Source organism: Scaptodrosophila lebanonensis, unplaced genomic scaffold (assembly GCF_003285725.1).
Source record: "Scaptodrosophila lebanonensis strain 11010-0011.00,11010-0021.00 unplaced genomic scaffold, SlebRS2 tig00000024-arrow-pilon, whole genome shotgun sequence".
NCBI classification, from domain to species: Eukaryota; Metazoa; Arthropoda; class Insecta; order Diptera; family Drosophilidae; genus Scaptodrosophila; species Scaptodrosophila lebanonensis.
In genome coordinates this window covers 15216408-15229262 of record NW_022060538.1, presented here as the reverse complement: position 1 = coordinate 15229262, position 12855 = coordinate 15216408, and the positions used below count along the sequence as shown (strand labels likewise).

At 33.9% G+C, this 12855-nt stretch overlaps 1 protein-coding gene across 8 annotated transcripts in view; it reads right to left on the bottom strand.

The window, feature by feature from the left end:
- Positions 1-12855, bottom strand: part of LOC115620619 (protein held out wings) — a 55167-nt gene that overhangs the window by 16738 nt on the left and 25574 nt on the right. For all 8 annotated transcript variants that reach the window (XR_003995230.1, XM_030513945.1, XM_030513939.1 and 5 more), the window contains exon 3: positions 7428-7561. Coding sequence is in view for 7 of the 8 variants with exons in the window: in XM_030513945.1 (XP_030369805.1) it covers positions 7428-7561 (134 nt within the window). In the remaining variant the exon portion in view is untranslated. The remainder of the gene's footprint in view (positions 1-7427; positions 7562-12855) is intronic.

Genomic DNA, 12855 nt, shown 5'->3' with positions numbered 1-12855 from the left:
AATAAAATTGTTGGTTGCATAAAAATGCACTGAAAATAGGTCTAGTGGCAACAAAAGTTTTGAAGACGAAGTATCTAGTTATGGCAAAAACGAACTAAAGATGAGGGGATGGTTATTTGCGCCGAAACTCTGTGGCTTACAACGACATGTAATTAGGGGCCGAGAATACTATTGCTTTTTACAAACTTGCTTTTGTAACGTTTCTCTATTAATGTCTCTATTACTGTCTGTATGTATGTTTTGTTTCCTCATTGTTTTTCAATGATCAGGATCACGATCACAAAAAGTCACCCAAAAGCAATTATTTTTTGAGCCTTACGGGGATTAAAATCCAATCTGCGTTTGCCATCCAGCAGGCTTTTGCTATAAATGTTCTATCGTTGATTGTCATATTTGATTTCTAGTTAATTATTAGAAATAAAGATTCGTCTGTCGTCATAGATCGTCTACGCTTTTTCTGTTCTTTGTAGACCTACTAGGAACTATTTACCTACAAGTATTTAACAATTTATTTGCTCTTGTCTATAGTATAGTTATTTTGGGGCTTAATGTTCAGATTATAAAGACTTTAAAGAATATTTCTGCATATTTGTGATAATGCCCTTAAAGCTTTAAGTAAAAGGTTGGAAGTAGTATATCAATACAAATAAAATCTCAAAAAAAAAAAAAGATTTGTATAACAATCCATGAATAAAAATTGTATTACAGAAAGTTCAAGTAAAAACGTACACATTAAATCTGAATCGTTTGAGAAAAAAAAAACAATAAAAATGAATTTCTGGGTCAAAGCGCATGCTTATCTTTACATTTTTATCACAGTTTCCCCTTTGCTAAAAACAGAAGGCGTATATTTAACATTTTAATTAAAATGCAATCCGTGCCATAGGTTTACACAAGCTGCTTAAGTGGGCTAACGGAAATTAAATGACTCGCAGTGCGGCACATAAAAGTTGACAAATATTTGCGCAAAGTCAACCAAATGTACAAATAAATTATAAATTATTTTAATGTGTGTTGAGTGGGTTTTGTTTCCAAAAAAAACAAGTGAAGCTTATTCGAAATCAATAAGAGAAGAATAAAAATGTAGAGACAACCTTTCATAACTTGGCAATTATGCGCTTCAAGTGGCAAGCATCCACCATAAAAGGCAGCAGCAGCAACAACATAAACAACGCTAAATAAATAAATTGTTGTTGTTATCTACGGCAGCACTTGAGCAAAAAAAAGTGCTGTAAACAGACGAGACGCAGGCAGCTACAGCTCAGTAAAGTGAAGTGTAGCAGCAAACAGAGCAGCAGCGAAGGCAAACAAATCTTCTTCATACATAAGACATATATATAAAGCACACACATGTACATACATATATAAACGCCATACATACAAACACATATGTACGTGCAAGTAGTTGATGCTGCAGCTTTTTACAGATTGTGTTCACTGATAAGGGCACCAGAGAGCTCTTAAATATGAGGAAAAAGGTACAACCAGCAAACAATTGATAAGCCGCAGTAACAGCCGCCACAGAGGACAATCGCAAGTTTGCCAAAAGCTACTTACAGCAACAACAACAAAGGGAAAAAAGGCAAAAAGAAAAGTGCACAAAAATTAAAAATTTATAATAAGCAATCAAAGAATCAAGCAGTGTTGCCAACATTAATGCGAACCCAAAAATAGACTGGAAGACAAATGTAAGTCTTTTATACAAAGTATATATAAAAATAATGTTTACATACCGCCTTAATGCGAGCTCTTACTTGCAAATACGAAATATCAAATCTACGAGTCTATTTTTATCCCATTTTATACGTTCAAAATTGTATAATAGTACCAATCTTTGCCGAATGTTTTTATTTTAGAATCTAAATATGTAAAGTATCAGGCAACACTGCCAGTCAAACAGACAGTCCCTGTGGGCGTGGCGTTGTAATCAGGCACATAATGATATGTTGCCCTTGGTAACAGCCTATAATTGGCAAACAGAAAGCCGCCGAATGAATAAATTCTTGTACCAAACACGTGCCAAAGCTCAATTATAAGGGTAAAAAAAAATGTTGTAACAATTGCAATACATTTAAACATTTTTTAGGGCCGCTTTCTGGCATTTGCAAATAAATGTGTAAGCATAATGGAAATCCTAAAAGCTTCTGTACATTTTCCAAATATTTCAGCATCTTTTCATATTAGCCGACAGCTAATTAGAAAAATGCCATGCACACACATACAAACACACTAATTGATACTCACTCACACTTAAGTCTGCGGCTTGGCGCAGCTTCGTCGGCGCAGATCAAACAGATTACGTCTAATATTACTTCTTTACATATATTTATATATACTTGTATATAGTATCGAGAGGTATGCACAGCATTACGCGCAACTGAATACAAAAAGCGTGTCTATTGCACGGAAAAATAAATCAAAGTTTGACATGTAACACAAAAACTGAAAACACAGCTTGAAAATATCAAATGCAAACAAACATAAGCAAATGTGCGACTCATTTTTTCAATGTATATTTTGATGGTTGTACCTATTAAATTACTTAAACGAAATGAATATAAAAACTGAACGTAATTAGCATTTTATGTTTATGACTAATTTGCCGCACTTTGTAGATTAATTGAGTGTGTTTTTAACGACTTTAGGACAGTATAGCGTTAAAAATATTGGTGCAGCAAATTATTTAAATATATAGCTACCTAGAAACGAACATACATGCATAAAGTATTACTTTATGTGCTCCGTAATGATGGCATCTGACCCTCAGTTAAATGAGCTATTAGTGATCAGCAGGAATGAGAAAAAAACAGAGTTTAAATGGTTTTTGCACTACACATAACTTAAGATCTCAAATTGAAAAATAATTCTGTATATTTATTGCACAGCTTTTCTTGATCGACTTCTTCTTTATTTTGAGAGCTGGCTATTTTGGATTTGCAAGCGTGTGGGGGTGGAGTTTTTACGTTTCTCCGATTTGACAAATGTAGAATTGTATTCTATTCAGAATTGTATGAATCTTGCAATGTTTGAAGAAGCCCACGGTATAAGTAGATTGAAAGTACATTAATATAAATTCAATAAATATTTAAGAGAATGCATGGAAGGCAATGAATTTATCAGATTTTTTGAGCTCAGAACAGTTTTTATTTTCATTTCTATTTGAATACAAAAATTCAATCTACAGTTCCACATTTTGGCAAATTTTTCAGTAAAGAAATCAAATTCATACAAATTAAAATATCGAAAGAAATTAAATCGAATTATTGCATGTTTTAACCAAAGGCAAAAGATTTGTTGTTAATTCTAAAATTTGATACTGTCCCAGAAACTTTAAATATACCACCATGTGCAGAGAACAAATTTGGGTCTTCATTGAAAAGATGTCAGCTGGGCTGTCACCTAAACATACTTGAACATAACAATACTGTGAAGAGCAAAGGAAATTAAAACTGTTGAACAGACAAAAAACATACTAAAATTTATGACAGCTTTAAATTATTAAGCAAAAATGCCAAACATCTCAGACGAACACACAAACAAACACATAACGCATTGGGTCAATTGTCAGATGGGCACAACGGGGCGTATGCGCAATGCGTTGACAGACCAGACCAGACAAGACAGCCGACAGTTGGACAGTTTTGCGGGGCACCAACTGCACAAGTACGAGTATGCGCGCTAATGGCGTGCAGTAATTAATTGTAAGCTGTTTAATGCTTTTGTTGTTGTTGTTTCTGGTAGAGCAGCCGCCGCTGTTGACTTTAATTAAGTTGTATTTATGTTTTGGACACAGCAGTAGCAGCAACAGCCACAACAAATAAAAGAAACTGAAACTGAACGCATTTAAAGGCTGCATTGCTGACTGTTCGCTTCTATTTGTCTTTTTTATATACATATATATTGTAAATGAGAGCCTGACATGTTGTTGCATTCACATTTGCCATAACTAGTTGTTATTGTTGTAGCTGCACGTTGACAAATTGCTGTCCATTTACATGGCATTTGTTGTTGTTTCTGTCAACTAACAGACAAATCTCTATTTACCTAGTTAATCACACAAAAGTATTGTATAAATTATTGATTGCTATTATTAAGCGATGTGTGGACTTTTGAAAATACTAGACATGTTTAGTTTTGCATGAGTCCGTTTTTAATGCCTTGAAATTTATGGCCCGTGTAACAAACATAATCCTAAAATTGTCTCGGCGATGACTACATGTCTACATCTACGTTAAACTAAATACATTAAATTATAATTTTAACACCCTCGTAAAGGAGAAAAATTTGGTCACACACTAAATAAAGTATCGCACTATTTAAAAGAAAATAATAATAAAAATACTAGTATATGCATACATAAGCCATAAAACTCAAGATTTTTGAAATATTGCTCCGCTTTCTTTGCAAAAAAATTTCAGACTTTTAAGTTCTAAAATGCACAAAGCATCCTAATATTTCTCTTCTGCATATTAATACATGTCTGTTTAGCTTCAGATTGCAAAACTTGTCGATCTTAATTGTCATTTTTATTGATGTCTTTGATGTCACTCGCGTTGATCTCATATAAATTCCGTGGTTTAATCACTCATCAATCGTATTTTCCAATATTAACTGACAAATTTGTTTTTTTTTTCAAGCCATTGTCTATTTATCTAATAGCATATCGTATTAGAAGATTTACGCTTTTGAAACACTCCCAAAAAGAGGATGGGTCTACGGCCTTCGCATCTCCTTTTGCACTAGAATAAGTGTAAGTTTTGGCTACCGTTGGTCAAGTTAGTTGAGAGTTTTAAGACATACAGTTCAAAGCTCGATTCAAAAAGTAATTTAATTAATTGTTTTTTGTTTCGTTAAAGTGCATTTATCTTTAAAATTTAAAAAAATGAAATATTCATATTTATTTATAAATATAGATTCGAAATGAGAAGAGAAACATTATAAGGCACAGTTGTGGCATTAAATTTCTTCGCAATAATGCTTATCCCTTTGTATTATTATTATTATTTTATTATTATTTTATTATTATTTCCTAGTGCAACAAGAAATAAATTCTTATAAATTAATGCACTATATAATATATAGAATTGGGAAGTAAATGGGCGGGTTCGAGTACCTTAGAGAGTGAAAGATTCTCATAACAACATACAAGTATATAATACTATATTTATTTAACTTCTCTAATTTTTAACATTAATGGTATATGTATATAATATTTCAAATACTTATAAATTATCGTTGGTGCTCAAGTGCGTTTCTTTTTACTAATACTATTTTAAGAGACAATCAATTTTTCAGCAGTGTTTATATTTATGAGTATGCTTCAGAGCATGCAATTGGCAACGAGAAATTTGTCTGACTTAAAACATTAGCTAATTTTTCGCAATGCCAATAGAAAATGTCAAAAATGTGCGATATTTTGCAATTAAATAAATGATTTATCGCAACGCTCAAACGCCCGCGCAACTTTACGAAAAATATATGTTAGTTGGCGGCGCTGGCATAAAAAAATTAATTAGTTGGCATCGAAATATAGTACATGGGAATGTTTTTGAGCGGCACCACCTGAAACATCAGCGCCCATGGCACATAAATCTTCCAAGTTTGTGCCCCATATCATTTTTGGGAGAACGTTGACCAACTAGCGTTGATTGCCGAGAGAGAAAAAGAAGAAGAAGCAACAACAACAACAGCATGATCAAAAAGTCGCTACAAGATTTAAAATATGTTTTTTCTCTAATTTATTACTTAAGCTCATTCATATTCATTTTATTTCGTTCCAATTCGTTGGCCAAGAGAGCAAAACATTTGACATGCGTCAACATATCTTATGTTGTGCTGCTAATAAAAACCAATTTAATGTTTATGCATGTTTGTCTCCTGATTTAACACATTTACCAGCTGGTGCAATACCCAGAGGTATTTAGTATGTTGCTTTGATGAATAATCTCTGTTTGTATAGAACTTAATTTTATGAGGCCTAAAAAATAACACCGTCTACAAGAACTTTTCAAATACATACTTCATTTTTATGGTCGTACTGTAATACGGTTTTTTAATTTGTATGAGAACTGAATAAGATTCATTAAGCTTCGTGCTTTTGATATTTTTGAAATAAGAGATTACAAAAGAACGTTTGTAGCCATATTTTTAAAGGCAGCAGTAAAAATTTGAGCAGTTCTATATAAGCATATATTTACGCATTCATACGAAAACGCTCCTTTATTTGGAACCAAAGTGCCACATGGCGCATACTTGATATTTGCTTACGGCAATGCTCCGACACTTTTAACTTAGCTTTACGTTCTATATTCTATTCAATTTGATTTAAACAAATTGCGAATATACAAACAACATGGCTCAGCTGTCAGTTCTAATTGTTGGCGCCATTGGTTGGGGAAAATATTTGAACACCTGTCCCATAGCTGCTTAATACGATGCGTGGCCGCTTTTTATTTTCGCCACACTCATTAATGTTATTTAAATTTATGCATTAGACTGTATGTAGCTCATACTTATACATGGAAATCGTACAACTCCATTAAGTAGAAGACTAGAAAAAAGCAACAGCAGTCACAGTTCAGCATAAACTTAAAGTGTGTCATGCAATGAAATAAAATTCAGTTTGCTTCAGTTCTCGATGCTGTCAGCCATAAATAAGCCAAGCTACACCCAAACAATTTCCAAATAATAAAAAAGAAGGCCTTTTAAATTGCATAAAATTAAATCAAATTCTAATTTGCCATGGCAGCCAACAACAATACCAACTATAACAACAGAACGCCTACAAATGGAGGCAGTTGGAAAAAAAAAACATTATAACAAAATCTAAACGACGACGACTTCCTAAAACGCTTCAGTGATTTCGTCTAACCTATTTAAAGAGCTATGAGGAGCACCAACAGCAACGAGGTGTGGGGTGTGGCAATGACAGTGGCTGCTACGCATTTTGCATTTACGTCTTCTTACTGACAACATGCAACATAGACACACATATTGTAAAAGCTTGTTAATGCGACCGGCTTTATGCCTAAGGCGTTTTCTTGTCTTAGACAACTTAACAGTTGACTGCTTACGTGTGTGTGTTTGTGCAAGTGTTACATAACCGCCCATTTGTTGCAGAAACAGCAACATCGGCAGCAAAAGCAAAGTCTTCATAGCAGTCAGTCAGGCAGCAGGGCGCACCTTAGAGCGATTTCCGGTGTACCAGTTGCTCATTGAGCTTCATTGAGCAGCAGCAGCAGTAAAAAGGCGCGTGCGCCCCGCTCTATGTTGTCAATTCTAATTAGCGGAAGCGTTTCGAACATTTCTGTTTCGATTCTCTAATGCGCATACATAAATCCATAATAAAATGGATCATTCAAACACATAGCTATAGTATACTATACATCTACATAAATTAGATCATCAACCGATTTTTATAAACTTACATCTGGGTGTTCACGCACTGGCACATACACTTTCTCATTCAATGTGACGACTGCACCCTCTGGTTCTGGCAGCGTGAGAGGTTCCTTCTTAACGCCATTAATTTGAAATAGGGAGGCACGAACGCGTGCAATTTCTGTAAGAAGATAGAAAAATATTTTATAAGTATTTCATTTATTTTGTAATTTAAAAAGATAAAGCATAACCATAACTTAGAGACATTTACCGTAATCCTTAAAAGGGATAAGAAACCGGGAACCGCTTTTATCTTGAATCATTGTGAATCAGCAAATGCAAATGTTTATGACTCATAAATTTTGGCGAAATCAAATTCATGTGTCAAAATTCCATTCTGATTTAAGCAAGAAAGTAAAAATGCTGTTTATAACTCTTGTTTAACTACGTGTATCAAAATTCTTCTACCACATCCTTTCGTAATTGTATCGGGTTTTCATTCGTTGCTTTTAAAATACTAGTGCGACTAAAAAAGCTCATTCTTAAAAAGAGGGAAAAGTCACTAATTTGTATATGTTTTAAAGAAAGTCTTTACCATCACCTTCTAAGCAAAGGGAATGATATTTCAAAATAATTCGCCAATCAATAATTTGTATTTGTAGGCGCATCAGATAATTCAATTTCGTCCCAATAGCACTGCAAATAGTTAAAACGTTTGGGTTGGTCCCACTGCCAACAGCAGCGACAACAAAAACTCAACGACATCAATAATTATGCTGCAAAACTGTGAAAATTATGAAAATATTAAACAATAAACTGACAACCAAAATAGACAAACAAACTTTGGCAAGGCGTGGCCATTTTGACAGGCAACTGGCTGCTACTGTCGTGTGCTGAGGCTGCTGCTGTTCAGTTCCGTTCCGTTGGCAATGTGAGCATTGCTGATAATTTTATTTGCCGCAGCATTAGTGGCAGCTCTTAGTACCCTCCGCCACTCTAGCGGCCTTCATTTCATTGCGCTTCGGCAATTTGTCATATAGTTAAACGCACGGATTAAATTACGTCTAATTTGCCTTTTATTTGTATTATTAACACACCAGCTATAAATTGCAGCAACAACATTGTTAGTTTATAATAGCGTGTGAATGTTTATTTTATTTTAATGCTGCTAATTTATTAGATGTAAAACGCTGTCTCAACGCTAGTCTGCTACTAATGAAATCATTTGGTTTATATATAAACGAATTATGGCATACATTTGCCAATAAAATTATAGACTAAAAGCGTTTTAGCATCTTAGATATAGCAGCTGCTTACTGAATCGTGTGTATCTGTGTGTGTGCTTATGCAGTTTATGCATTAGTTGAGCTGAGCTTTGACAGTCATCGAGTTGTCGCCTATAATTCACACTATTTTGAGTAGAGCGGCCCGTGCCCGTTCTATTCTCGGCCCACCAACTGTGTCAGTTGACAGCGCCTTAACAATTGATATTATCAACATGATTTTCCAGTTGCTGCTCCTGGTATTGGTGTTACTTAGTTTTGCATATGCAATTAATAGTATGCATTGTTTATTTTGACATGCGTTCCATTTCGCTTACAAAGGCTGCGCTTTAACATTCAATAATTTGTCACCAAACATATAAACTGACAATTATAGTATTTTTACCATATTTTCTATGTGGGTGGTAGCGGATGTCATGGGAATGACTTAAGAACTGTCACTGTATGACATCAACTTTAATTTCATAGGTTATACTCATTCTATACTCAGATTGTCCAATTTTAATGTAAAGGGCGTCACTTAAGTTTTATTGTTTTTATTTTAAAATATTTTTAAATCAGTTAAAATATCTAGACGCTATATACTACTGTTTATAGAAATAAATATTTTATTGAATAAGAAGAAGAAACACATTCACTTCTTTACAATTCCGAGATAATGAAATATTTAATAAATTATTGCGTTTTGTTTCTATTATACTTATAAGTATGTACTATTATGAACTTAAAATGCTGAATCAACTTTTCTGCTTTATAAGGCAATGCAATGTATCCAAAGCATTTTATACTAATTTTGTTTTTTGTTGGGACAAATTGTTTATACTTATATTCTCTACCTAAATAAGTATTTAAATATCAACAAACATTCGTTCTACATGCTAAGAATAACTTATCATGCTAAGGATTTGCCTCTTGGCTTAAAGTGGATTTGTGTCTCTAATGACATGAGTGGTCTGGCATTCACACTCTTAAAGCCACTCACACAACTTAGAAAACAGTACTTGTATTCATATGCACAACTATAAGTATAGTATATTTATATTTTTTGTTTAGGACATTTTGACTGCGAAATTTTCTGTAATGCTTCATAAATTCTTGCGCATACGAAAATATCATTTACGTGTGCATTGCAACATGTAATCCCCAAAAATAGCTGCCCTCTGTTGCATTTTCTCTGCTAGACACTTGGTTTTCATAATTTTACGGCTCTGTGGGTACATGTCGAAAGGAAATGGCGCCCTTAGCTGCTTGGGAAGCATGGAGGGAGGGAAGGTCTGCCTTCTGGCTTCTGCCTTCTATGCTGTTTAGCTGCAACATTTTGCAACAATTTAAATTTAGATTTTGCCTTATGAGCAGCAACCGACTGTCAATAAATTGTCAAATTTTATGAACCTCGTCCCATTTTATTTATATATATGTACATATATGTATACCTATATTTCTGCTATATAGCAATTTTCTAGGACATAATTTATAGATTGTGCACAATGTTGCGTTTAAATAGACAACATGCTTAAAGAAGCTCAGTTTTATTTTGCCATGAATGCTGTTTACTAAATCAATGATTTATATTTTGGTTAGTATTGTTTTTAGTTTATTTAACGGATAGCGTAATTGTAGAGTTTTTCCCATATGTGCATTCCCATACACTGAGCATTTTATGATGATTCACAAAATTGCTAATCGGCCAAAGTTAAAAATACTAAAAGTTTGTTTAAACTAATTTTGTTGGAAGTAAAATACCTAAAATTCCTTTAAGTTCTATTTTGAAAATATAAATAAAGCTTTGTGCGGCTCAGCTTCAAGGATATCTTAAACTATGATCGATGTGGCACCAACAGAACGTAATCTGTGTGCTTAACTTAACTTTACTTTATCCCACAATGAATATACTTTTTTACCTATATTATATTTTTGGTTGCAGGGTATATACTATGAGTATGAGTATAAGAACAGACACAACACAAATTGTCAAAACGTCCAACGCATGCGCACGCTAAATTTTTCTTTTGAGCCACTTAAAGCAGCGTGTGGGGGTTGAGTCAATAGCAACAGCAAATTATACAAAATAATAATAATCATACTTGAACATTTGCCTACATGCACAAACCACACACATACACACACACACACACACAGATACCTAGACATAACATTGCGAAAAAGTTATAGCCAGTAACGCCAAATTTAGACACCTTGCCCAGGCCTTATAGAGTGGTTACAGCCTTCGCGCAACACATTTGAAATTGCTAAGATAAAGTTAAAATAGAAGTGTATAGAGCCACATATAAATTATGGCTTAAACTTGACTTGCATTAGGAACGTTATTTAAATGAATGAAATGAAAGATAGAAATCTTTGAAAACTGCTCGCCAAACGAACAACTTGACTTCACTTTTCGCCATAAATGTACAACGGCAAACTTGTTAATGAATTGAAAAGATCATTCATTGATAATTATTAGATTGCCATTGGAGGGGTTCTTTGTACATTCAGCCGCTACACCTACACACTTACACTCACATGGCGACCAACGCTAAACTTGTTCGCCAACTAATTTTTGCCCTAAAAAGGCCAGATGGAAATATGGAATGGCGCACGATTTAATTATAGTCGCATTGACGCACAGCTTAAAACAGCACGGATGAAGTTTGCAAAAAAAATATGGAGGAAAGTATGGGGGGAAAGAGAGAGCGTTCTAAAACTTAAGAGATGTATGCACAGCCAAGTTATTAATTAAGCCGCCTGCGCTGCGCATATGGCCAGCCAACTTAATTATTGTAATTTATATAAATGCTACTATCAATTGTGTTTGCTGCCCAGCGGCCAAGCATTAATTCAATGACTAATTCCCGCGACTTGACGCCCCAGGCCTTCACGTCGTCGCCACAAACTTGTAGTCGTCATCAACATATGCAAATGCAATTTTACACCAATTTTCTGCAGCTTATTCATCTAATCCGCCCCAATCTTCCATGTAGCGCACATCAGTCATGACAGCGACAACGACGACAACAACGCCAACAACTCTCGACGACTGCCAGCGAACATGCGTGACATTTGCTCGATTAAAATTGACAGCTGTCATGATTGCATTTATGCTCAACCAAAAGATCTAAGGCTCAGATTTGATACTCAATACCTTAAAAGTAAACGGTTGTTACAGCTACCTTGAAATGTATTGAAATAGGCAGGCAACAGAAGGAAGCTCACACCAGTAGTTGTGTGTTTAAAGAATAGCCGAATAATACCAAGTAGTACTTATAATTAAATTGATCGATGCCCACTGCAAATGGCTCTATAAAAAAATGTAAACAGTGTATTCGATAGTCGGATAAAATTAATTATACCACTTTTACTTGATACTATATATGTTTAAGAATTTGAAATCGCTTTGGTCGCAAGTATGAAAAACAAGCTCTTTGTGACCTGCTCTTAATTATATGGACTCGATCGGTTGTTTCTCAGAGCATACTATATGTATGTATATATACGTAGATTGTTGTCATTTTGCACTTTATTTATGGGTTCTTTGCTTTCATTTTCCCCCAAGTGTTGCTGGTCAGAAAAACAAACATGGATAACCATATTGCCACATTTTCCACTGAATTTCTTTCTTCTTATTTTGCTATTAATATTTCCAAAAATACTATAATGCATTCATTTTGTTTTTATTATTTGTTGATTATTTTTTATGTCGCACTGAAAAAAAATTAAAAGGTGCACAATTTTTATTATGGCTTAACGCATGCAATTTTCTTGCTTTCTTTTTGTGCCGGTTTAAATAATTTTTCCATTAATTTACAAATTTATTTATGTCCACGGTAATAAAACCAAAAAGAAACAATATCAAATAAAGAGGCGTTGCTGCGCATAAGTTGATGAAAATAAAATATCATTAATTTAAATGTCAAAAGGAAAAATGTGCGATATTAAAGCAGACAAGAGAACAAGGACAAATGATGATTGGACGTTTGAAATTAGAGCAACAGTTTTAGAAATTATGATTAATTTTGATTAAAATAAATTGAAAAATATTAATAATCGGAGCTCAGCAATGCACATTTGGTTATAAGAAACATTTATTAATGAGTTTAAAACGAAGTGGATAGTAGTGGACTGTGTTCACCATTCGTTCATTACTATTTTCGACCTTTTACAATAGTTTTACAATTTGTATCGTTATGGTTAA